General features: G+C 44.0%; 1 protein-coding gene across 5 annotated transcripts in view; it reads left to right on the top strand.

Moving 5' to 3' along the window:
• The first annotated feature begins 297 nt into the window (after window positions 1–297).
• NPL (N-acetylneuraminate pyruvate lyase) overlaps window positions 298–24,195 on the top strand; it is a 40,711-nt gene continuing 16,813 nt past the window's right edge. For 3 of the 5 annotated variants that reach the window (XR_004245046.2, XM_032136870.2, XM_058430422.1), the window contains exons 1-4: window positions 4,200–4,946; window positions 14,096–14,169; window positions 16,547–16,634; window positions 22,514–22,571. Coding sequence is in view for 4 of the 5 variants with exons in the window: in XM_032136870.2 (XP_031992761.1) it covers window positions 4,852–4,946; window positions 14,096–14,169; window positions 16,547–16,634; window positions 22,514–22,571 (315 nt within the window). In the remaining variant the exon portion in view is untranslated. The other 2 variants (XM_032136872.2, XM_058430421.1) reach the window with 2 other exon arrangements.

Below are 24,195 nucleotides of genomic sequence, written 5' to 3'. Positions count from 1 at the left end.
GGAAGAACTGGCGTGCAGACGAGGCAGGGGGAGGTTTGCACTCAGCGTGGCGCGGGCGAGCGGCGTGCTCTCGGGCACCCGGCCGCCAGTTCGGATGCTCCCGATCCTCGGGGAGCCGGGGCGCTGCGCCGGAGTCACTTCAGCCCACGTTGTTCAGGTGACACCCGGGGAAGAGCAGACTCCAGTGTGCAAAACGTTTCGGGGTTTCCGGGCCAGCAGTTCCGGGCGCGCCTCGCGGGCGGCGGCGCAGAACTACAACCCCCAGGCTCCCCGGCGTGGCGGCACTTGGGCCCGAGCCGGGCGGCCGCGGATATAAAGCGCGGCGGCGGCTGCCGGGCGGAGCGGCGACACGGACAGAGCGGAGGCCTGGGTGAGCGCGGCCCGCGGGCGAGGACCGACGGACGCAGACCGCCCGACGACCTGGGCGTTCGGGCGGAGGGTCGCTGGGGCCTGACTAGCGGGTGGGTGAGACGGTGACGGACCCGGAGGAAACGGGAAGGGCAGATACGCTGGGAAACGGATCTGGGGAAGGTGTGAATGCGAAAAGTTTAGGAACAGACGGGGGCAGAAGGACTTACTCCCCCGGATTGTTTGCAGACAGCATATCTGCCAGGTCCTTTCCTCAAAATAGAGTTAGCAATTGAGCAGAAGAGAGCTTAAAGTTAAATCTGATACATCCCCCTTCACTTTAGGAGAAATTGGTGGTTTTTTGCTTTTTTAAAAATCCCTATTTGTGTCTCCTCTTCTCCGAGTACCTGTCCCTCAAGATATTCTCTGCCCAGAGGTACATTCTGCCCCCACTTTCTGTCTCTTAAAAAAACAACTTTGCCATTTTAAAAAGAATTTGACTTAGGCAGCTTTAATTCTTTGCACCAAGTGTTCTTATCTGTGGATGGAGGTATAAGATTTCAAGAGTAATAGCCCCTCCCAATGTTTCAGTAATAATCTAAATTCACATTAAGCCTTAGGCTGGAGAACATTTGAGCCATTCGCTTTAGCTACTAGCTCTGAAAACTTCAAAGCATAACATTCCCAAGTTTATCTGAAACTTCAATCTTAAAAATATTGATAATTCTCTGTTATGCTTCAAAGCATAACATTCCCAAGTTTATTAAAAACTTGAATCTTAAAAATACTGATCATTCTCTGTTAAAGTCTTTTTTTGTCTTTTTTTTGTTTCGTTTTGTTTTTTGAGACGGAGTCTCGCTCTTGTCGCCCAGGCCGGACTGCAGTGGCGCTATCTCGGCTGGATGCAAGCTCCGCCTCCCGGGTTCACGCCATTCTCCTGCCTCAGCCTTCCGAGTAGCCGGGACTACAGGCGCCCGCCACCACGCCCGGCTAATTTTGTATTTTTAGTAGAGACGGGGTTTGGCCCTGTTGGCCAGGCTGGTCTCGAACTCCTGACCTCAGGTGATCCGCCCGCCTCGGCCTCCCAAAGTGCTGGCATTACAGGCTTGAGCCACTGCGCCCAGCTAAAGTCGTTTTTATCCCATTTCTTCCTGTAGGCGTTTCACAGTTTGAAAAGGCAGCAAACTTTTATTTAGTGTATTTATCTGTGCAAAGCTGCCATTGCCCCCAGATGGCAGACAGTCTAGGAGAGGAGCCAAAACCACCCTGCTTAATAACTCTGATGTAAGGTTTTTAATGAAAAGCCAGTGTTTGGCGGAATTCTGAGGTTTAAGAAATTATTTTCGGCTGGGGTATCAGGATATCCCCTGGCTTTTAAAATGAGGGGTTTTTTTGTTTTTGTTTGTTTTTGTTTTTAAGCTATACCTGCTGGAATGGATAAAGTGAGCTTTAAAAGTTGATCAGACTGAAGAGATTGAAGTGAGAGAACCACAGGAACAAAGGCAAGCAGACAGACACTGAAAGGTAGGTAGGAGGAACAGCAAACAGTTTGTTCAGCTGGGCAAGTACAGTGCAGGCACGAAGATTTCAGTAGAGACCCAGACCCCAGGGAGTTGGGTCTTTAGCCTACTGGCATTTTCTAAACAGGACAAAGACAAGACCAGAAATGCTGGTGTTACTGGAAGATTAATCTGACAGCTGGTGTGGATTGAAGGAGAAGAGGGATTAGGACAGTGATTCCTAACCCCTATCCTACACTCCCAACGGCCCCTTGTTTTGAATTTTTGAACTAATCAAACTACATTTGTGGTAACTAGTTTTATTTCTTTCCATCAAAGACACATATAAAACTGCCAATTTGAGCTTCTGATGATTCTAAGAACATCAGTGTTACTGTCCTTACTATCAAATAAATGCAGGCAAAAGCACAAGACTACGGAGTTTTATTTAGCCTGAACAGCCTAGTAGTGTTGGATTTAGGAGATGTTTAATGCTGACTCAAGCTCTCAGGACTCTTATCACTTGAACCTTCTTGGGCCCTGTGGATCTGGGGTTTTGCCTATTTGTCTAGATAAGAGATAACGAAGGGAAAAATTATAAAGGCGTAAGGAGGAAAGGAGGAATAGCAGGGGAAGAAGATAACAGAATTGAAATGACTTAGTCCCTAAATAGACAAGAGTAGTGAGTGTTGGAAAGGAGGCACCAGCGGAGCAAAGATGACTGGGAAGATGATGCGGTAAGGGCATGATAGTATTTTCTACTGTCCTATACACATCAGGGAAGACTTCATGGAGAGCACTGAACACGTACTCACTATGTGTCTAGCATTGTTGTTAATCACTTTACATGAATTAGTTCATTTAATTCTCTCAACCCTGTGAAATATAATTACTATATCCTCATTTACAGAAGGGGAAACTAAAGCAGAAAGAGGTTACTTAATGGGCTCAAGGTCACCTACCTGGTAAGTGGTGGAGCCAGGATGCAGATCCATGAGGTCTGACTCCAGAGCTGGCCCTCTCACCCCTCTACAGTAAGGAACAAAGGAGATGGCAGGTTCCCTTTGGGCATGTTAAGTTGAGATGCTTGTGGGAGTGCTAGGTGAAGATATACAGCAGGCATAGCATCAATCTCCTTTGATGCTTAAACATCCCTCCAGGGGGGAGATGGCCTAGGTTATGGGCCTTTAAGGCTCAGAGGCTAAGTGGCCTGTTTATTGTACTGAGGGTGGTCACATGAAGCTCAAAGATTGATTAGAGCCACATCTTATGAGTTCTTATCTTGTGTTTTCCCATGGGCCAGGTTATTGGATTCATCTTTCTAAACTTCCAATCTGATTTTAGTCTCATGTTTGAACTAGGAAATACAGAGCAAAGCTACATGCAGGACTTGGTCTTGATTTTAGGAGCAACTCTTGCTGAGAACATGTCTGTTTGCAAGGAAAGTATCATGTTGTCTTTCTACTGAAAGCAGTCAGTGTTTCTCAAGGGCTTACCTGAGCCAAGACTCTTAGGGAAGAAAAATAGAAGATATGGTCTCTGTACTTCAGAAGTTTATTCTCCTATTTGGGAAGATAAGATGAACAATTAGAAGAGCAAACAAAACAAGATAGCTCATAACTAAGTACTACATTATGTGGGTTAGATTTAAGTATAGTGGGCATTGGGTTTTTGAATGTGCCAGTAATGTCAGAACTATAGCATAACCCTTCTTGTTGGTCACCTACAGACATCACTTTATTTGCTACAAGGCCACTATCTTGTAGAATTGTCATCAAATACTATCTGATTCTATTTTATTTTCATTTTCAATTGTTAGACATTAAATTTGTGGTCTGAAATTGCATTTGTGGCTTTTTATGTCTTATAGCTCAAAAAACAATAATGCTTCTAGAACTAGCAAATGTCAGAGCTGCGAGTTGAACCAGGTGGTCTGCCTGTGGAACCAAGGCAGTTAACCAGTCTGCTCTGTTGCTTCTTGTGGCACATCCAGAGTCTTTTACACTGATTATGGGCAGGAACACTCTCTGCCAGATGGTGAGAGATCCTTTGCCCCAAATGAGTGGTGTGAGTTTGACTCTTCCAGCAGTGCGCTCCCCATCTGTGGAAGCCATCATCCAATCACAGTCTGAACACCTCGTTCAGTCACCCACATATTCTTCGCTCTTGAATTGAACACCTGGTGTCAAGCAGAGGGCTCACTGCAGAGAGCAAAGGCAAATGAAACATCCCTGTCCTGGGAGCCTGCTGTAGTGGGGAAGAGGGAGGTGAATATGCAGTCTACATGGTTAACTAGAACTAGGAAAACTGGACAAAACTGGGCAAAATTAGGATATGAAAAGATACGTAAATCATGATGAAACCTTAAGACAGTCAGGCTTGTTTTAGGTGACATTCTAAGAATGAAGACAATGGAAAGAGAAAATGTCCCCCTTTATGACCATATTTCAGTTTAAGTAATAGTACAGTTGACCCTTGAATTACGTGGGTTTGAAGTGTGCAGGTCCATTTACACAGATTTTTTTCAACCAAATACAGATAGAAAATCTGTATTTGCAGGATGCAGAATTCTCATATGCCAGGCTGGGGCTGACTGTGTGACTTGAGTAGGCATGGATTTTGGTATACACGAGGGTCCTGGAATCAATCTTCTGTGTATACTGAGGCATGACTATAATTCACTGTATGTTTTACTTACCTGAGTTAGGTTCAAACTCTTTCTTGGGTCTGCTGCTATTAACCTCTATCCTTTGAGGTTTTAGATTGCTTCCATCATCTGTATAGATAAAATGGGAGACTGTCCACATAGTATTTTCTCAGGTCTACCCTCTCCTGTCTTAAAGTTTCCTCCTCAATAGAATTAAGCTCTAAAATTTTACCATCTTGTACTTGCTCTGTGTGTTTGTGTACTTGTAAGCACATTTTACAGTTCTAAACAAGAAATGGACTTTGCCTGGGAGTTTTATCATTGGCATTCCTTGAAGAAAGAGAGAAATTACATTGTATGTTTTCCAGACCTACCAGCAGCTCAATGGCCTTCCCAAAGAAGAAACTTCAGGGTCTTGTGGCTGCAACCATCACGCCAATGACTGAGAATGGGTAACTATCATTTGGGGCCTTGAGGGGATCAGTTCTCGTTCAACCAAAAAGGAGAGAAGTTCTTTGTAACAACAGTCACTTAAGACCCTGCACCTCTGTGGAACTGTTGCCAAAAGTCAGCTTCTGTCTGTCATCCCTCTGCACTGTCTCTGATCCCCAAGTCTAAGGAGGCATTATATCTCTGACCCCAAAGTCAGAGAAGCACTGTATCACCTTGCAGAAAGGGAGAAGGTGAGAAATGGCAGCTTGCCTTTCTCCCAGTGTCTGTAGCGCCACAGAGCAAGTTCTTCTTGGATTTCACCACAGCCCTGGCCTTTCTAAACAGGGCCAGTAGCATTGGATGAGAATCCCATTTTAGCATAATTAGATTTCAAGCACTGACCTAGGCCCTCTCAGGATGCTGCCTCTAGACATCAGCATGATTCCACTTAAGGCTGTTCATAGACTTGATAAAAATGCCCTACCCTGAGGAAAGTGGGAGGTTATCTGCAAGATGGACTCTTTTTTCCTGTTTACAGCCTCATTTCAACATTGACTAGATGTTGGGCAGCGGGGGAAGGGAAGTAACAACAGTTCATTGTTGACTAATCATTACCCCAAGCAAGTATTTTGACCTCCAGATGAATACAGTGGCAGTCCTTCTGCTAAAAAATCAGATAACAAAAAGGCCCTGTGACATAGGGAGCCATGCACTGTGTATAACTCCTCCTTGAACATCACCCCTGACAAAAGAAAGTTCATCCACCTCCTGGATCTATATGTTTTTGACCCATCAGAGGAGTCAGGCTGCCAAAAAGTTAGAATGCTGGCTTATTTAAGCTTCTCCTTTCTTTCTGTGTAATATTATAATAATACACCTACATAATGAATTATAAGCATTAAATGAGATAATTCATACAACAGTGCTTAGCACAGGGTCAATATGCGCTTAGGTCAGAAAGTTTGAACTGCCTTTATGGCATAAGGCAGAGGCAAAAGGGAGATGTATTTAATACACCTTTTACAAGGGACTTTCTTTTTGGTCTTCTGTTGCTGAATTTATAAACGTTCATCTTACCCCTTTAAAGGAGATGAAATTTCTTATGTCTTTTAGTATTCTCCTTCAAAGTTGGCCATTTTGCAGTTCTGCCTTAGAGACTCTCCAATGAGTCCAAGACTTCTGGCTTCTAAGATCCATGAAAAATCACATCCTTACTAGGTCTAAGTAAGATTCTTGCTGATATGGCATTTAGATTACTCAGCTGGTTAATAATAATTTTTTTCTGTTACTTCCCATTTCCACAAGTTTTAAGAAAGACTGGCATCAGCTCTTTCTCAATGCATCAGTTACTTGTTCGCAGATCAAACAGAAGACATGTGATTGCATGAATCGGCAGGATTTACTTCCTGTTACAGAGTGAGATCCTTCCTGTAATCTCCTAACACTGCATCTGGTCCATGCTACTTTAACCTTTTAATAAGACCCCTCTTATCCTGAAAGTGGCTTCTTAAAACAGTCTTGTTTGTTCATCAGGGACCCACGGACAATGTCAGTGTGTTCTTCCTCCCTGTTTTGCTGTTTTCCTGGAAGGCCAGATCCCACGATTAGAGATAACTAAAATGACTTTTTCTGGATCTTTTTCCGTTTCCCAAAAACCTGTGGTCCTGCTGCATCCATTTTACTATTTTCTCATCAATTCTGTGTTTTTCTTCTAGGTACCTTACTTTCCTGAGGTGTGAAATCAAAAAAAAAAAAAAAGAATGCATTATGTATAGGCTCTTTAAGAAATAAATTAAATAGTGTAGGTCAGTGTATAGCACAGAGTAGGCATATGAGCCATGTTAGTTCCCTTTTCTCCCACCACCTGCTTCGTCAAACATTCCTGTAGGTACAAAGTAGTTTTGGAACACCCACCAGGAACACGTAGGCTTTAATGTACTTACCCACAAGGGAATCTGCACTTCTGGCATGTTTCTAAGACATGAGATGGAAAGAAGGGGCACATGGAATCTAATACCTGGAAATACTGCTAGGTGACCTGCCATTGTGGGAGTTCTCCTAACGTGGCATGTACGTATATATATCCTCCATAATGCTGAGTGGCTGAACAAGGACTATTTCCCTTCATCCTTTTTTCTTCTCAATTCCAATGAAAGCTCAGTAACATTTCAGCTTTCTGCATATAAGTTGATGTCTTAGAGTAGGGTAGCTGGCAGAAAGAACATGGGTAAGTAGATCTTAGCGAAAGGATCTGCGTCCTGGATCCCAAGCTTTGCCACCAGTTAGCTCTCCGACCCTGGGGAGAGCTTGTCACCTTTTAAGAGCTCTCTTGGCCAGGCACAGTGGCTCGCACCTGTGATCCTAGCACTTTGGGAGGCCGAGGTGGGCGGATCACGAGGTCAAGAGATTGAGACCATCCTGGCCAACATGGTGAAACCCCCTATCTGCTAAAAATACAAAAATTAGCCAGGCGTGGTGGCATGCACCTGTAGTTCCCGCTACTCGGGAGGCTGAGGCAGGAGAGTCGCTTGAGCCTGAGATGCAGAGGTTGCAGTGAGCCAAGATCATGCCACTGCACTCCAGCCTGGGCAACAGAGCCAGACCTCATGTTCTGTCACTGGGGATATTGTGGGGATCACCATTCAATAAGAATGTATAAAGTACCTATAATTCCAGTCCATCGTCCACACTGTAGCTCACTGAGCTTCCTAGTAAATAAATCTGATCATGTCACTCTCCTCTTTAGGAATCTTTTGACTCTCTTTTGTCTAAGCCTTACTACCCATCATATGGCCCATGGACCAGTTGCTCTACCACTGTGGGAACTTGGTAGAAATACACAATCTCAGGCTGTATCATACCACAGATCAGTCCTGCATTTTAACAGTGTCCCAGATGATTCTTTAGCACATTAAAGTCTGAGATGAGCCGGTCTAAAGATTAAAGCCCAGACTCCCTGGGATGGCACAGGAAGTCCTTCACAGTTTACCTTTCCTGCTTCATTTCTTTGTCACCATACCTCTTCTGCCCTTCATGCCTTTACTCATTCTCTTTCCTCTGCCTTTTTCTACCACCATCCTCTTCTTTCTTGCTCCACGTGAACACTTCTACTCATCAATCAAAACCATCCTTAGAAATTCTTCCCCAATTCTCTTAAAAGGAGTTAGATGACCCTTCTATAGTACCCTGTCCATACTCTTCCCCTGTGATCCCATAGCACCCTTTTTGTATTGCATCAAAATTATTTATTTATAATTATTATTACAATAACTTTTTGTTACTTGCCTATGTCTTCCATCAGGCTTTGAGCTGCTTAGCCCTGTTCAATAGATATTGAATGCCAGATAATACACAAGGACTGAGAAATTATCTTTGTATCTTAAGCATGTGGCGTAGTTGTGGTAGATTTTGTTATTTTATGAGTGAATATACTGCAGGAATTACTAGTGCTGATAGTCGACAAAAAGGGAAGGAAGCGAACGCTGATTGATGCTACTATGTCAGTCATCATGCTTGCATTTTCATTTACATGTTCCCACTTAATCTTGACAACAGCTATGTGAGGGAGCCATAGGTATCTCTGTCCTGGCAGTTGAAGAAACTGAGATCCTAAAGGCTAGCCCAGCTGCCCCAAGCCACACAGCTAGAAAGGGAGGATTTCTCTACCTATCCAACCCTTGCCTTTTTATACACTAGCAAGTCTAATGAAAGACTTGGCTTTTTTTTTTTTTTTTTTTTTTTTTTTTTTTGAGACAAAGTCTCGCAGGCGGGAGTGCAGTGGTGCAATCTCGACTCACTGCAACATCCCCCTCCCAAGTTCAAGCGATTCTCCTGCCTCAGCCTCCCGGGTAGCTGGGATTAGAGGCGTGTACCACCCTGCCCGGCTAATTTTTGTGTTTTTGGTAGAGATGGAGTTTCATCATGTTGGCCAGGCTGTCTCAAACTCCTGACCTCAAGTGATCCGCCCATCTCGGCCTCCCAAGGTGCTGGGATTACAGGCGTGAGCCACCGCACCAGCCAAGACTTGCTTTCCTTATTTGTTCTAAGAACTCACTTTTTCTTTGGGCAGGCTCACAGTCATTAGACCAGAAAGTCCATTTCAGATCTGGAATGTCAAGAAAAAAGTTGTTTTTTCCCTCAAATGTTCTTGGCATCACCCTGGGGAATCTTCACAACACCCTCTGGTAAAAACAAATCTGTTACCCCAGTGAGAAAAGGCCTGGCCTGCTAGAGTCAGACTGGCATAGATTATTGTCTTTTTAACAGTGTTTGGGAGACAAGGGGACCCAGACTCCCAGAACAGAACATTTTCCACCTCCAACAGGGTGGGCAGGTTAGTCCCTGCCTGCCTCCCTGCTGAAAGAATTTTAAAATAACCAGTGGCTATTTTGCCAAGAGTACATATAACTGCTATCTGATTGAATGCTGAGAGATATGTATAAAAGGCAAAAGAAAATGGAAAATCAGGTTTTCTGATATGCATGCCACATCATGTCAGGTATGAAAAAATAGCCTGTCCTGTGGATTCTGTCTTCTCAGATGAAGTGAAAGTCTTTCATGGTGGTTCGTGCACCAGGAGAGGAAACAAACAGCAATAGGGATTTCTCCCTGAAAAGCCACTTCAGAAAAATTCTATTACCCTTTTACCCTAAGAGAATAGTTGTAGAGTTTACCTGCAATTTCACAATCCACCCACTCTGGACCTCAATTTGTGGCAAAAAGAACAGAAGACTTTCTTCCGCTTATATAGTTTGGGCAAACTAAATGTCTAAGAACAGACAATTAGAAAAAGGAATTAGAGCAGACAATTAGAAAAAGTAATTATATTCATCCATAAAATAGAATGTTGTTTAGCCGGTATAGTAATGGACCATCTAAAAATGTGGGACGATGTTAAAATTAGAATGCTAAGTGAAAAATATAAAACTGTCTAATATGGCCATATTTATACAAGAAAATGATATAATGTGTATTTGTGAATAGAAAAATACCGAACTAAGAGGAATCATCTCCAGAGATACCCTGAGTGGGTTTTCTTTTTTTATTGTATGTACTTTCTAAAGTAAACGATATAGCTCCTGTAATTAAAAAAAAAAGTTAAATAAAATTAATGGGGCACAGTGGCACACATCTGTAGTCTCAGCTATGTGGGAGGATTACTTGAATTCAGGAGTTTGAGGCCAGCCTAGACAACATAGTAAAACCCTGTCTCCAAAAAAAAAAAAAAAAAAAGCCCCAAGGTATGAATCTAAACCCAACACAAAGAATCTGAATCCCCAGGAATTGAAATTAAGACATTAAACTGGGTTTAAATATAAAAATGACTACAGCGAGCATGGAATTTGGTTCTGGGTCAGTCTCCCCTGATGTGCCCAGTTGTTAGATGTGTTCTTGAGGCTCATGAAAGAAGAGAAGGTGCAGTGCAGCCTATTCAAGTGAATTGACTTCTGTCAACTCACTTCTGTGAGCACTGAGCTCCAAATGCCCAGTGGGTGGACAGAAGAATAATCCAATCTCATTGTTTCTGGTCTCTCTAGTGACTTTCTGGTAACTGATCGTGGTTAATGGCCTCCGGTGATGAAAATAGACCTAGGTACCCGGAGAGTAGGGTGGGAAAACAAGTGAAGGGACAGGCTGGGCATGATGGCTGACACCTGTAATTCCAGCACTTTGGGAGTCTGAGGCAGGCAGATTGCTTGAGCCCAGGAGTTCAAGACCAGCCTGGGCAACCTGGTAAAACCCTGTCTCTACATAAAATACAAAAATTAGCTGGGCATTGTGGCACACACCTGTAGTCCTAGCTACTGGGGAGGCAGAGGCCAGAGGATCACTTGAGCCTGGGAGATTGAGGCTGCAGTGAGCCGTGATTATGCAACTGTACTCCAGCCTGGGTGACAGTGCAAGACCCTGTCTCAAAAAAAAAAAAAAAAAACCGACAGAGTCCTCAAGGAGAATTATTTTCACCCTCACCCTGCCTTTTGGGTGCCTATGTAACAAATGTGGTAGCAGCCCTGGATGATTTCACCCCCACTTGTGCCTGGAGCTGCTGTGCATCCCAGCCCAAGGCTGCAAACTTGCACCTGGAGAGTCAGGCAGGGATCTGAAATGCCTGAGGGACCTGGGGGCATCTAGTCCTCTAAAGTAGGGCCTACTGCTGCTCTTTCTAATTTCCAAATCGATGGAAATGTAGCCCTGGCATTTTTTTTTTTTTTTTTTGAGACCAAGTCTCGCTCTGTCACCCAGGCTGGAGTGCAGTGGTGCCATCTCAGCTCACTGCAACCTCTACCTCCCGGGGTCAAGCAATCCTGCCTCAGCATCCCTATTCCAGGCCGAGATTACAAGTGCCCACCAATACGTCTGGCTCATTTTTGCATTTTTAGTAGAGACAGGGTTTCACCATGTTGGCCAGCCTGTTCTCAAACTCTTGAGCTCAAGTGACCCACCCACCTCAGTCTCCCAAAGTGCTGGGATTACAGGCATGAGCCACTATGCCCAGCAGCCCTGACATTGTTAGATTTTTCTGGCTTTTCAAATACTCATTTTTTTTTAAAGAAAAAATATAATATCAAAGTCAAACACATTTAGAGTTAGCCCCTTTTCAACCTAGATCTCTCTGAAGAGGTCTGGTAGTTCCAAAAGGACTTAAGTCCAAGAACATTTTCTGGATGATGACCACTGCCCCCAAAATTCTGCCATTAGTGTCACTCTTGTAGGTTAGGGGCATTTTATAAGAAGCAGCAACCTACTTTCTCCTTTCTTGAAGGGACAGATAATGCATAACCCATTAGACCTCTAACTCTGAGTGAAATTGTCAGCTGAATAGCCTGTCTCCCAGCAAAGCCTGAGGGAGAGAGGTGAGTGTAGGTCAAAGCACTCTCCACTGAGGCCATCAAAACTGTGAAGTTCATGGAGGAAAAAGGAGCTTCCAGTTTCACATACTGGCCTAGACCTGCCTAAGGGTGCAGCCAACTCCCTAAAAAGAGGATGATACTAGAATAGGACCAAGCAAACAGTATCTCTCAAGAATGTTGGAGGGGTCGGGCGCGGTGGCCCACACTTGTAATCCCAACACTTTGGGAGGCTGAGGCAGGAGGATCGCTTGACCCCAGAAGTTCGAGACCAGTCTGGGCAATATAGTGAGGTCTCATCTCTACTCAAAATTTTAAAGTTAGCTGCACCTGTGGTCCCACCTAGTTGGGAGGCTGAGGCAAAAGAATCACTTGAGCCCAGGAGGTCAAGGCTTGCAGTGAGTCACGATCATACCACTGCACTCCAGCCTGGGCGACAGAGTGAGACCTTGTCTCAAAAAAAAAAAAAAAAAAAATGTTGGAGGGAAGGGGGATCATAGGGTTTTGTCCTACTTATCCAATGTCTTCTTTCCAGCCTCCCTAGCTGTAATTTATCAGTCCCTCTTCTGAGCCCCCATACAATTTTTGCCTCAGTCATAACCTTCATTATATTTTGCTATTTTAATCACGTATACTATCTTCTTTACTCAATTAATGTAATAGTGAAATTTCAAAATATTATGCAAGCGTGGTGCTAAGCAGCTTGTAAAGGCAGAGCTCGTGGTGATTTCATCGTTGTAAGTTCCACATCACCACTCCTTTGTCCAGCCTTTGCTGAACACCTGGGCTGTTCCAGGTGCAGACTGAGGCCAGGAGGGAGCAGTGTTAGGATATGGGGGCATGTGCCATAATGAGGGAGTCTGCTCCGCTTATGGGCTTTATAATTGTATTAACACACCTTTTCCCAAGCGGCAGGCTCAGGCCTGCTATCTTTTCTCTGAGCTTGTTATAGGCATCATTGCCTGTGCATTCTTTGCATTTAGTAGCTTTCCTTTTAACCTCAGAGTCAGCTGTTCTGTATCTTTCCTCTTTTTGTTCTTATTCCTTTTGACATATACAATTTGATGTCTTTGTTTCCTAGATGCATCAGATTTTTTTTTGTTTTATTTTTGTTGTTTAAGGAATTACAGTAGGTGAAGGTGAAAAGAATGTTAATAAGGCCAAATTTCAATTAGGATTCTCTGGCCCTACGGACAAAAGTGCAGTGGCAGCCAGCTAGCACTCTGTGTTCTTGGCAGGGTAACCATGGGCACAGTGTAACCATTTAACCCAGGCTTGCTGCACCATTTTCCTTTGGATTTCACTCTTCATTACCCGTCATTCCCCTCCTGCATTTTGATTGAGGATAGGTTGCCTAATACAACTTGTGAGTGAGTTTCTAGATTTTGAAATCAATATGATTTTAAGAGACCTTAACCTTAGGCATCAGATCCTTACAAGGTTAGTGTGCCTCAAATTGCCAAGTGCATGCAGATCACACGGCGATCTTGTTAAAATTCAGATTCTAACTGGGCTGGACTGTGTGGGGCTTGGGATTCTGTGTGTCTAATAAAGTCCCCCAGATGCTGATGCTGCTGTTCCGCCTTTGAGAGTCAAAGTGATGACAAAGTTCCTTTCTAACTGCTAACCTTGTTCAATATAAAACCAGCAAATACTGATGGGCTTAAGACTCCATGTGTTGTCCCAAATATTAAGTGCTAAAATTCTTATAATATTAAGATTGACTTTTCCTATCTTGTGAGCCTTAGAAATGAATGTTTCCATCCTCTGTAATGACTTCCTAATAACTGATCATGGATAATGGCCTCCAGTGATGAAAATAGACCTAAGTACCCTAAGAGTAGGGTGGGAAAACACAAGAAAGGACAGGCCAGGCATGATGGCTCATATTTGTAATCCTAGCACTTGGGATCAAATGGCAAATGTTAAGTTCTCATTCAACCATGTCTCCAACGATCACTCTTCCCCCAAAAGGGCAAAAGATTTGTGGCCATGTGGACTTTAAAGAGAGAGCATTGAGCAAAAGATAGTTCAATAACTACTTTTTAAATACTGCTTGTCATGAGGTGTAAATGTAAAGCCTCTGTTGATAACTAATAGTGTTTTGCTCATAGAAGTGAGGCATACATGGCTGAGTGAAGAAATCACCAGATTCAGGGGGGAAAAAAACCCAGGCATTATTTACAGCAGGCTAAGAATTTCACAAATTGAGTGAATTTTTAATAACTATTAGCAAGAGGGAGCAGTTTATATACCTGAGGATTTGTTGAATAATAATCTGAAAAAGACTAAATATGCCTTTTTTTCCCCATGTCTTCTAGAGAAATCAACTTTTCAGTAATTGGTCAGTATGTGGATTATCTTGTGAAAGAACAGGGAGTGAAGAACATTTTTGGTAAGTCAACTTTGGGGATGTCTCTGCATGTCTCCAGCTCAGTCTTTAGAAGGTATATCTCACCTGGTTACCAGCCAAGAGGTCACACAGTCATGGGGTCACAGGTTATGATGGAGCCTGGCTAAGCTAACTAAAATTTGTGAATTTGTAGACCCACCAGTGTTAGACCTACAAAGCACCTCAAGAGATTGCCTCATTTGATAGTGTGCCAACACTTATGGTATTATTTTTTATCCCCATTTGGAGATGAAAATATATGACTCAGATATACTCTAGGTTGCCGCAGGCCATTCAGTCAAGAAGTGACAAACAACTAAACCCTCTTAAGTAACAACTAAACCCACTTCTCTGTTTTATTTATTTATTTATTTATTTGTTTATTTATTGAGATGGAGTCTTGCTCTGTCGCTCCCCCGGGCTGGAATGCAGTGGCGCCATCTCGGCTCACTGCAACCTCCACCTCCCAGGTTCAAGTGATTCTCCTGCCTCAGCCTCCTGTGTAGCCGGACTATAGGCGCACACCACCACACCCAGCTAATTTTTGTATTTTTAGTAGAGACAGGGTTTTGCCATATTGGACAGGCTGGTCTCGAACTCCTGACCTCAGGTGATCTGCCCGCCTCGGCCTCCCAGAATGCTGGGATTACAGGTGTGAGCCACCGTGCCCAGCCTCTTCTCTCTCTTAAGAATGGGCTTTATTCTGTCTTCCCCTGGCCTTTCAAATTGTGAATGGAACAAAGACTCTAAATGTAGCACACAAAGAAATCACAGGACTAGTAGTTATCCCCTTTTATTTCATAGAAGTGAAAGTTTAAAAAAATTAGATCTTGAACATTTTAAGCCTGACAACTATACTTACCTGCGATTGAGCTGTCCCTTGCTTGGTGTTCTGGGCTCTCGGACCCTTGGATGCATTTTTATTCTGAGAACACTACACCTTGGCCCTGACCTACTGCTCTACCAACAGGAGCCCCTCCAGAGCCAGAGGTACCTGGTAATAATAATCAGAGCAGATTAAAACTTGTGTGAAAAAGTGTCCTGGGCCACATGTCAAAACCGAGACCTGATTACAAAACCTCTCAATGTCCCTCTACAGTGCTAAGCCATAGTGGGGAAGGTAGATTCTTACTCCACAAAGGGCAGCAGATCTCCCCTGAGTATGAGGAAAAAGCAGGAACATCCCTATGACCAGAGCACACTTGAAGTCAAGACTTCAAAGGAGTGGTTAAAAATACTTTCCGACTCCCCTCCCCTGCCTCCACAACCTCCCCTCTTCCAACCCAGTGCTGCGTACTTAGAGATTCAGAGTGCCACCACATGCATGAGACCTCAGTAATGTATCCTACTGCCATAGGCATCTTTCTGTGATCCATTAAGAAATGATTGTAGTAGGCCAGGTGTGGTGGCTCACACCAGTAATCCCAGCACTTTGGGAGGCTGAGGCGGGCAGATCACCTGAGGTCAGGAGTTCAAGACCAGCCTGCCCAACACGGCAAAACCCCATCTCTACTAAAAATGCCAAAAATCAGCCGGGTATGGTGACAGGTCCCTGTAATCCCAGTTACTCAGGAGGCTGAGGCAGGAGAATCACTTGAACCCGGGAGGCAGAGGTTGCAGTGAGCCAAGATGGCGCCACTGCACTCCAGCCTGGGCGACAAGCAAAACTCTGTCTCAAAAAAATAAAAAAGAAATGATTGTAGTAGAAGGAAAAGAGGAAAGAGGATGAGTTTTGGAATCACACAACTCTGGATTCAAACTTAAATTATTTACTGTTTTGGACTTTATCTTTTCATCTGTAAATGAGAAAAATAATTTCTTCTTTGCTGGGTTGTTGTGAGAGTAAGTGGATATGTAAGAGCACTTGGTATAAGAAATATTAACATCCTTTGTGCTTATTTATGAAATGTTTATTTAAAAAACGAGTTGTCCTAGAGCACTACCATCATGTCAAACTGTAAATGGAGATAGTTTGAGATCTGTAGTATACAAAAGCACCCGCATGAGTAACTCCCACTTATTTAACATCCCGGTACTGGATGGTGTTGATTTCCCTGCCATTCAAGCCCAGATATAAAACTGGGTAGTGTGTTTGGAGATTGACGTAAAATGTGGGCAGTCATCTCTGTCTTTATTTAAAATATTTGTGGACTGTCCCTAATATCAAGGTCAGATTTATAATTACAAGTCACAGTTAACCTTCCCACTGCCTTTGACAAGGTGAAAGTGGAAAAAAGTGCCTGAAATGAAAATGGAAACATGGCATTTTCCCCTCCTGACCATCCTCAGTGCAGCGGTTTCTGACCCTGCACTTTCAGACTCGGGGGTGGAGGAGCAGAGGTGCTCCTTGGTCCCACTGATTTACTCTTTGTTTGAACAGTGAATGGCACAACGGGAGAAGGCCTGTCCCTGAGCATCTCAGAGCGTCGCCAGGTCGCAGAGGAGTGGGTGACAAAAGGGAAGAACAAGTGAGTGGCTGCATGAGGATAAAAATGCCCTTTGGCAACAGCTGTATCCAGTGAGCCTCTTCCCCAGAGGATACGCCCTCCCTGCTTTCTGGTCAGAGCCAGGGCGTGAGGTCAGCTGGTGATGATGACCTCAGATGAGCAGGGCCCCGGGGATCCTGGCTTCTTGGAGAAGAGCCCCCTCCCTTTCTGTGCAGAAGGGCAGCCAAACTGCTAGACACACCTGCCACCCAGAGGTTCCGTTGGGAAACTGCTTCTTACCTGTCTACAAGGCCAATCAATCCCCTCACAGTTACCCATCCTTGGGCTGAAGGGTAAGAGGGGAGGGTGGTGATGGACTCTGCTGGTTATTTGGCTCTTCCACTGAGCAACTCACACCCCTTCCCTTCTCGAGATGAGCGCCTGATGCTTGTATTGGCCCACTTCTCCTTACAGGTCTCTGTGCATCCAACTCAACGTGTTCTTTTGTGGTGCTTCCTCTTGCACTGTTGGAGGACTTTCTGTAGCCCATAAACTTCCATGCAGTGATATATTTTTGTAACACCCAATTCATGCCATGGTTCAACAAACAGGATAGTATCAGTTCCATAAGCACTTCCAGTTAACTAAGTTTGTTTTTTTGTTTTTGTTTTTGTTTTTCTTGAGATGGAGTCTCGCTCTGTCGCCTAGGCTGGAGTGCAGTGGCGCTATCTCGGCTCACTGCAACCTCTGCCTCTGGGGTTCAAGCAATTCTCCTGCCTCAGCCTTCCGAGTAGCTGGGACTACAGGCGCATGCCACCATCCCTGGCTAATTTTTTATATTTTTAGTAGAGACAGGGTTTCACTGTGTTCAGTCAGGATGGTCTCCATCTCCTGATCTCGTGATCCGCCCACCTTGGCCTTCCAAAGTGCTGGGATTACAGGCGTAAGCCACCACATCTGGCCAACTAAGTTTTATTGATTTGTCTGTTACATTGTTATATGTTATGTACTGTGCTAGACACCAGCATTATAAAGTAAGGGCTCTGCCTTCAGGTTGCTGACCATCCAGTAGGGGTGTTAGATCAAGAAAACTAACACCCCAGCCCTTCTGATGAATGTATAAACAAAAAGGGAGTAATTGATGTTGTCTTAGGTGGGAGTAAAAGATTAGAGGTAAGTTCCAAGTGAGCAGAAGTTGTCAGTGTGAAGCCCATGATGTCCTTGGGAATCCTTCAGGGCACCTCCAGTACTCTGAAATTATGTGCCAAATTTGAGTGCATATCCACAGAAGCATTTTCTGGTATGCCATCAGCTTTCAGTTAATGTGAGATCTAGGGTCCAAAAAGATTAAGGACCATGGGCAGAGTGTGAAAACAGGAGGGCTAAGGGCACACATTAAGAACTGGCCGGGCACGGTGGCTCACGCCTGTAATCCCAGCACTTTGGGAGGCCGAGGCGGGCAGATCACGAGGTCAGGAGATCGAGACCATCCTGGCTAACAGGATGAAACCCCGTCTCTACTAAAAATACAAAAAAATAAAATTAGCCTGGCGCGGCGGCAAGCGCCTGTAGTCCCAGCTACTCAGGAGGCTGAGGCAGGAGAATGGCGTGAACCCAGGAGATGGAGCTTGCAGTGAGCCAAGATCGCACCACTGCACTCCAGCATGAGTGACAGAGTCAGACTCTGTCTCAAAAAGAAAAAAGAACAGTACCAAAAATGAGGGATAGGGAAGTAGGCAGAGACAGAAAGCCCTCAGAGGGTAGGAGGCCAATTGGGAGTGAGTCCTGTCACTGCAGCCAGGGAAGAGAATGATTTCAGAGACTGTCAGTGTAGCAGGGGCCATAGAGCCTGACTGCCTGAGTTTGAGGCCCAGCTCTGCTTATCAGCTCTGGGAACTCAGGCACATCACCTAACTTCTGTGTGCTGCATCCCTAAAATAGAAGTAATAATCGTACCTCACTTATGAGGTTGTAGTGAGGATTAGAACAGTGCCTGGCAGGCACAGTTCACATAACACATTCACACTAATGTAAGAATTCATTGTAACTATTTAGATGCAGTAGATGCTAAGTTCATTATAACATTTGTTATAATAACTCTTAGATGCCATGAAAGTCAGCACACAAAAGACAGAAGACCATTAGGTTTGACATATCATAAGAAGTCACTGATGACCTCTGAAAGAGCAGGGCCAGTCAGGTTATTGTAGAGAAGCCAGACTGCAGTGAGTTATAGAATGCAGCAGACATCTGCAAGTGGGAGCGGTGAGTGCAGCTGATCCTCACAAAAAGTTTTCTGACAAAGGGAAGGAGAGATGGAGTCATACATTAGGAAGGAAGGAATAGGCAAGATTGAAAGAAGGATAGTTTTGTTAAGTGGAAAAATGTTGAGTGTGTTTCTATGCTGAAAGGACACTGCCATGGAATGAGAGATTAAAGATACAGAAAAGACTGGTAAACCTTGGCTGGGTGCAGTGGCTCATGCCTATAATCCCAGCACTTCGGGAGACCAAGGCAGGCAGATTGCTTAAGCCCAGGAGATCAGGACCAGCCTGGGCAACATATGGAGACCCTGTCTCTACAAAAAATAAAAATAATAATTAGCCAGGCATAGTGGTATGCCCCTGTGGTCCCAGCCACTTGGGAGGCTGAGGCAGGAGGATCATTTGAGCCCAGGGGGACAGAGGTTGCAGTGAGCTAAAATCACACTACTGTAGTCCAGCCTGGGTGACAGAGCAAAACCCTGTCTTGAAAAAAGTGGTGAATTGATACCTTTGATGGAAGGTCTTGGATAGGGGGATTTGGCTAGGGGTTTGACATACAGATGCTCCTCCACTAATGACAGCATTACATCCTGATAGATTGATCAGAAATTCATTCAACTTACAATTTACATTGGGTTTTAAAGACATAACCCTGTCATAAGTCAGGGAGTGTAATGATGCTTTCACCCCATTGTAAGGTCAAACCATCGTAAGTTGGGGACCATCCGCACAACCCAAAGTAGACAGAGTAGCTTTAGAAGACAGCTGAAGGCCTGGCACAGTGGCTCACACCTGTAATCCCAGCAGTTTGGGAGGCCGAGGTAGGCAGATCACCTGAGATCAGAAGTTTGAGACCAACCTGGCCAACCTGGCAAAACCCCGTCTCTACTAAAAATACAAAAAATAGCCAGGCATGGTGGCAGGTACCTGTAATCCCAGCTAATCAGGAGGCTGAGGCAGGAGAATCGCTTGTACCCTGGAGGTGGAGGTTGCAGTGAGCTGAGATTGCACCACTGCACTCTAGCCTGGGCGACAGAGTGAGACTCCATCTTAAAAAAAGAAGCTGAGAAGCTCGGAGGAAAGCAAATAGTGATATAGCCCCGCACACAGGTGGAGAGGAGGAAGAATAAGGGAGTCTGTGTGAAAGCTTCTTCATCTTTGGTCTCTGGGACTCTAGGACATCTGCCCAGAACAAGGAGTTGGGTAGAATTTAGAGCTTGACAGGAATAGTCAAGATTTGGAGTAGCCACTCCAGAGAACTGAGTCATGACAGCCAGAAGGCTCGTTGGAGCCTCCTCCTGGATTGGGAGATTACTAGGAAATGTGTATTTTAAATTTCCAACAGTGGTAGCTGTGCCTAGCAGCCCAGGAGAAAGAGGAAGAGCAAATGGATGATTGGCTTCACCTAAGCCAAGAGAAAGGGGTATTGAAGGGAGGGGTCGTGCAGTAAAACTGCTGGTGAGAGTTCAACAGGTCAGTCAGCCCTCCTTTCTCCATTCAGAAGTCTTCTATTATCCTTTATAAATACAAACCTGATGATGTCACTTCTCAGCTAGGTCCTGTTTTACCTAAGACATAGCTAGCCAAGAACCCCTGGAGGACTCTGTGATTGGGCCTAAACAAGAATGTGGTGTCTCTGTCTCATGAGGGCATGTGTTATTCAAGGTCCTTCAGAAGACTCACTGGGATGACTGCATTCACAGCTGAACATTATTAATCCCAGTTTGAGAAAACCAGTCTCACTGGCCTTTCTCTCCCCAGATAGGAACATGGAGTACCCCCAAAAATGAACATCGTGGTATCAGAGCAAATATCCCCTTTTGGCCAAATTCTGAGGAGATTTGCAAAATAGGAAATTGCTTTTCATAGTGAATTCACTTCTCACAGGACTAGTTCCTGGTTGTGAGGAAACTATTTTTCTCTCCAACCAAAAATATCCCCGTATCATACCTATCTTCATTTATGTGGTACCACCAAATACAGCATCTAAACAATGCTTAACCAAAATAAGTACTCATGTATTGGTTAATCAATTATTGCTTTTCAAGTTCTGCTTGGTTGAACCTTAAATTCTATTCCCTAGACATTTTTTAAAATCCCTAATGATTCTTTATCTTTACTGTTTTCTATATTTTTGCAGCATTAAAAGGCTCTATTCTTTTTTCTCTTTTTCATTCTCCCAAACTTGTTTTTTTTCCTTTAAGTCTCTATTCTTAAGGCTTAACAGTAATAACTGCTAATATTTATTAAGCATTTACTGTGCCATGTACCATGCTGTGTTTTACCTGCATGAACTCACATAAACCTTACAATAGCCCTGTGTGACAGGTAATGCTATTATCTGAATTATTCCAGGAAATTGAGGTATAAAGGTGTTAAGTGCCTTTCTGAGGAGTTCACAGCTGGTTCGTAACTGTCAGGATTCAAGCTCAAGACTCTAACTCTGGGATATAAGTTCTTAACAGCTATGTTGCACCACCTCCCAGTTAGATTTCTTCCCTAGTGCTTGATTCACCATTGGCATCTTGATTTTTTTTTTAATTTACATTTGATCTAAGTCAACAAATATTAGCCAGTGCCAGATATATGCAAAGCACTTTTATATAAATATATGCAATATCATTTGCTTACAAAAATCATATGTAATATCTGACACATAAATTGATTCTAAACATGATTAAACTAGGTCATTTCTTTCCATTAGAATTTATTTGTTATTTATTTTATTTTTATTTTTAATTATTTTTTGAAACATGGTCTTGCTCTGTTGCCCAGCCTGGGGTGCAGTGGCGTGATCTTGGCTCACTGCAGCTTCCACCTCCTGGGTTCAAACGATTCTCCCACCTCAGCCCCCAAGTAGCTGGGACTACAGGCACACACCACCACACTTGGCTAATTTTTCGTATTTTGGGTAGAGACGGAGTTTTGCCATGTTGCCCAGGCTGGTCTTGAACTCCTGAGCTCACGCAATCCGCCCACCTCAGCCTCCCAAACTGCTGGGATTATAGGTATGAGCCACTGCACCTAACCTATAATTGATTTTTAAATTTTGTGTCTTTTATCACAACTTAGAAGTGTTTTATGTAAGCATGTATATAAGACGAATTTCTATAGACTCCAATTTAAGATAATGGGCTTGGACTAAATTATCTTTGTGATCCTCTGCCTGTAACTTAATGAGAGATGAATCCCATTTCTGTACACGTTTAACGATTTTCAGCATATATTTCTGCTGTTGGTAATATGAAACCTCCATGATACTGTATAAACATACCACCTTCCCACTGGCTGTAAATGAAGTCATTGCAGAAATGGCTGTATTCCTACAGAAAGGAAGAAATGAATACCATTTTAACCTTGCCTTTAAATACCTCCTTTGAGGGCTGAATATTCTCTGCTGTGAAATCAGAATCATCCTAGGCACAGTCAAATCACAACCAACCTCTCAGTAATATGACAAGACTTTGATATCCATGACCTATGTTAAAAAGATCACCATAAGCCCCTTTAGGTAGATTAAATATATTGCTATAGAACTTAATAAGTGAGATTAATAAGGCATCAGTTAACTGCTAAAACCAGCACAAATCAGGATAGTGCAGCCCTTCTGCATGCCTCTAAACTCTAAGCGATGCAGCAGTGTTTTTTCTTTTGCAGGCTGGATCAGGTAATAATTCACGTAGGAGCACTGAGCTTGAAGGAGTCACAGGAACTGGTATGTATGCAGCTCCATCTGGGAGAGACTACTCAAGGGGCCTCCATTTTTATGCTGCAGTTAAAATCAGTACTATATTTGCTATGAAGTGGATGGTGTGCCTGAAAAAATAAGGTGTGGGATCTCAGGGGCTCACTGCCTAGAAGCAGGCATTGAGCCATAAAGAAAAGGTTGTAGCTCCAGGTGATGATGACTGTAGGATAGGAGATTGAAGCACCTTCCTCCAAGGAGAGTAAGGATGGATGCAGCTGTAGCTGAGTTTGCAGGTAAGGAGCAGAACTGAGCCAATTTCAGTTTTCTCTGGGAAGTAGAAGGCAGTGCCATCTGCAGGGCACAGAGGGACAAAGGATAGAGTAAAGGCTTGAAGAATGGCAAATGTGAATTCTGCATTGGAGAAAGGAGGAGGGAGCTAAAACGCAAAAGGATTGCTTGGTGGTGCTGAAGACCAACTTAAGTTGTAAGTTATAAATTTGTCATACCACCCTTCAGCACAGTTGTGGATTTTTTTTTTCTGGGTACACTCTTTAGCCAGAATATAGGAACAAGAACACAGACAATTGGATTGCTCCCACTTTAGAGATTAGCAGGTTAAGTGGAGCAGAAGCAAGAGAGGAAGGGGTTAAAGTTCCTGGCAGAAAAGCAGGTGGTGTGGTGATTCTGAGGCCTGGGTGAATTGGTTAAGAAAAGAAGGCACACACTTTGGGAGGCCGAGGCAGGCAGATCATGAGGTCAGGAGTTTGAGACCAGCCTGACCAATATGGTGAAACCTTGTCTCTACTAAAAATACAAAAATTAGCCAGGCACGGTGGTGGGCGCCTGTAATCCCAGCTACTCAGGAGGCTGAGGCAAGAGAATTGCTTGAACCCAGGAGGTGGAGGTTGCAGTGAGCCGAGATCGTGCCACTGCACTCCAGCCTGGGCAACAGAGCGAGACTCCATCTCACAAAGAAAAAAAAGAAAGAAAAAGAAAAGCACAAAGATGTTTAAAATTGTTTATCAGAAGGCCCTGTACCTGGACTGCTACAAATTAACCAAGTTTCCAGAACTTAGATACTCTACCTCCAAAGATTACAATGACTTTTTCTGGCTCAGCTTCCTCTTTTTTATTTTATTTTATTTTATTTTTTGAGACAGAGTCTTGCTCTGTCGCCCAGGCTGGAGTGCAGTGGCGCAATCTCGGCTCACTGCAAGCTCTGCCTCCCGGTTTCACGCCATTCTCCTGCCTCAGCCTCTCCGAGTAGCTGGGACTACAGGTGCCCGCCACCACGTCCGGCTAATTTTTTGTATTTTTTAGTAGAGACGGGGTTTCACCGTGGTCTCGATCTCCTGACCTCGTGATCCGCCCGCCTCGGCCTCCCAAAGTGCTGGGATTACAAGCGTGAGCCACCGCGCCCGGCCTCAGCTTCTTCTTAATGGGTTTTCTTTGATTGTTTTGGCTATTTAGATTTAGAAATGGGATATATAATATATTTGCAAAAAATTGCAACTTAGTGCTTTAGGCAAGATGCAAAGGAATATCTATCATTAGCCATAATAAGTGTGGAATCAGAATTTAGAGACTCGATTTATTCCTCTTACATTTGATTTGCTTCTCTTACAAAAGGTTTTTCAACTAAGGCAGTGTG

Source organism: Hylobates moloch, unplaced genomic scaffold, assembly GCF_009828535.3.
Source record: "Hylobates moloch isolate HMO894 unplaced genomic scaffold, HMol_V3 SCAFFOLD_18, whole genome shotgun sequence".
Taxonomy (NCBI): Eukaryota; Metazoa; Chordata; class Mammalia; order Primates; family Hylobatidae; genus Hylobates; species Hylobates moloch.
The sequence above is the reverse complement of the archived record's forward strand: the minus strand, read 5'-3'. Positions and strand labels throughout refer to the sequence as shown.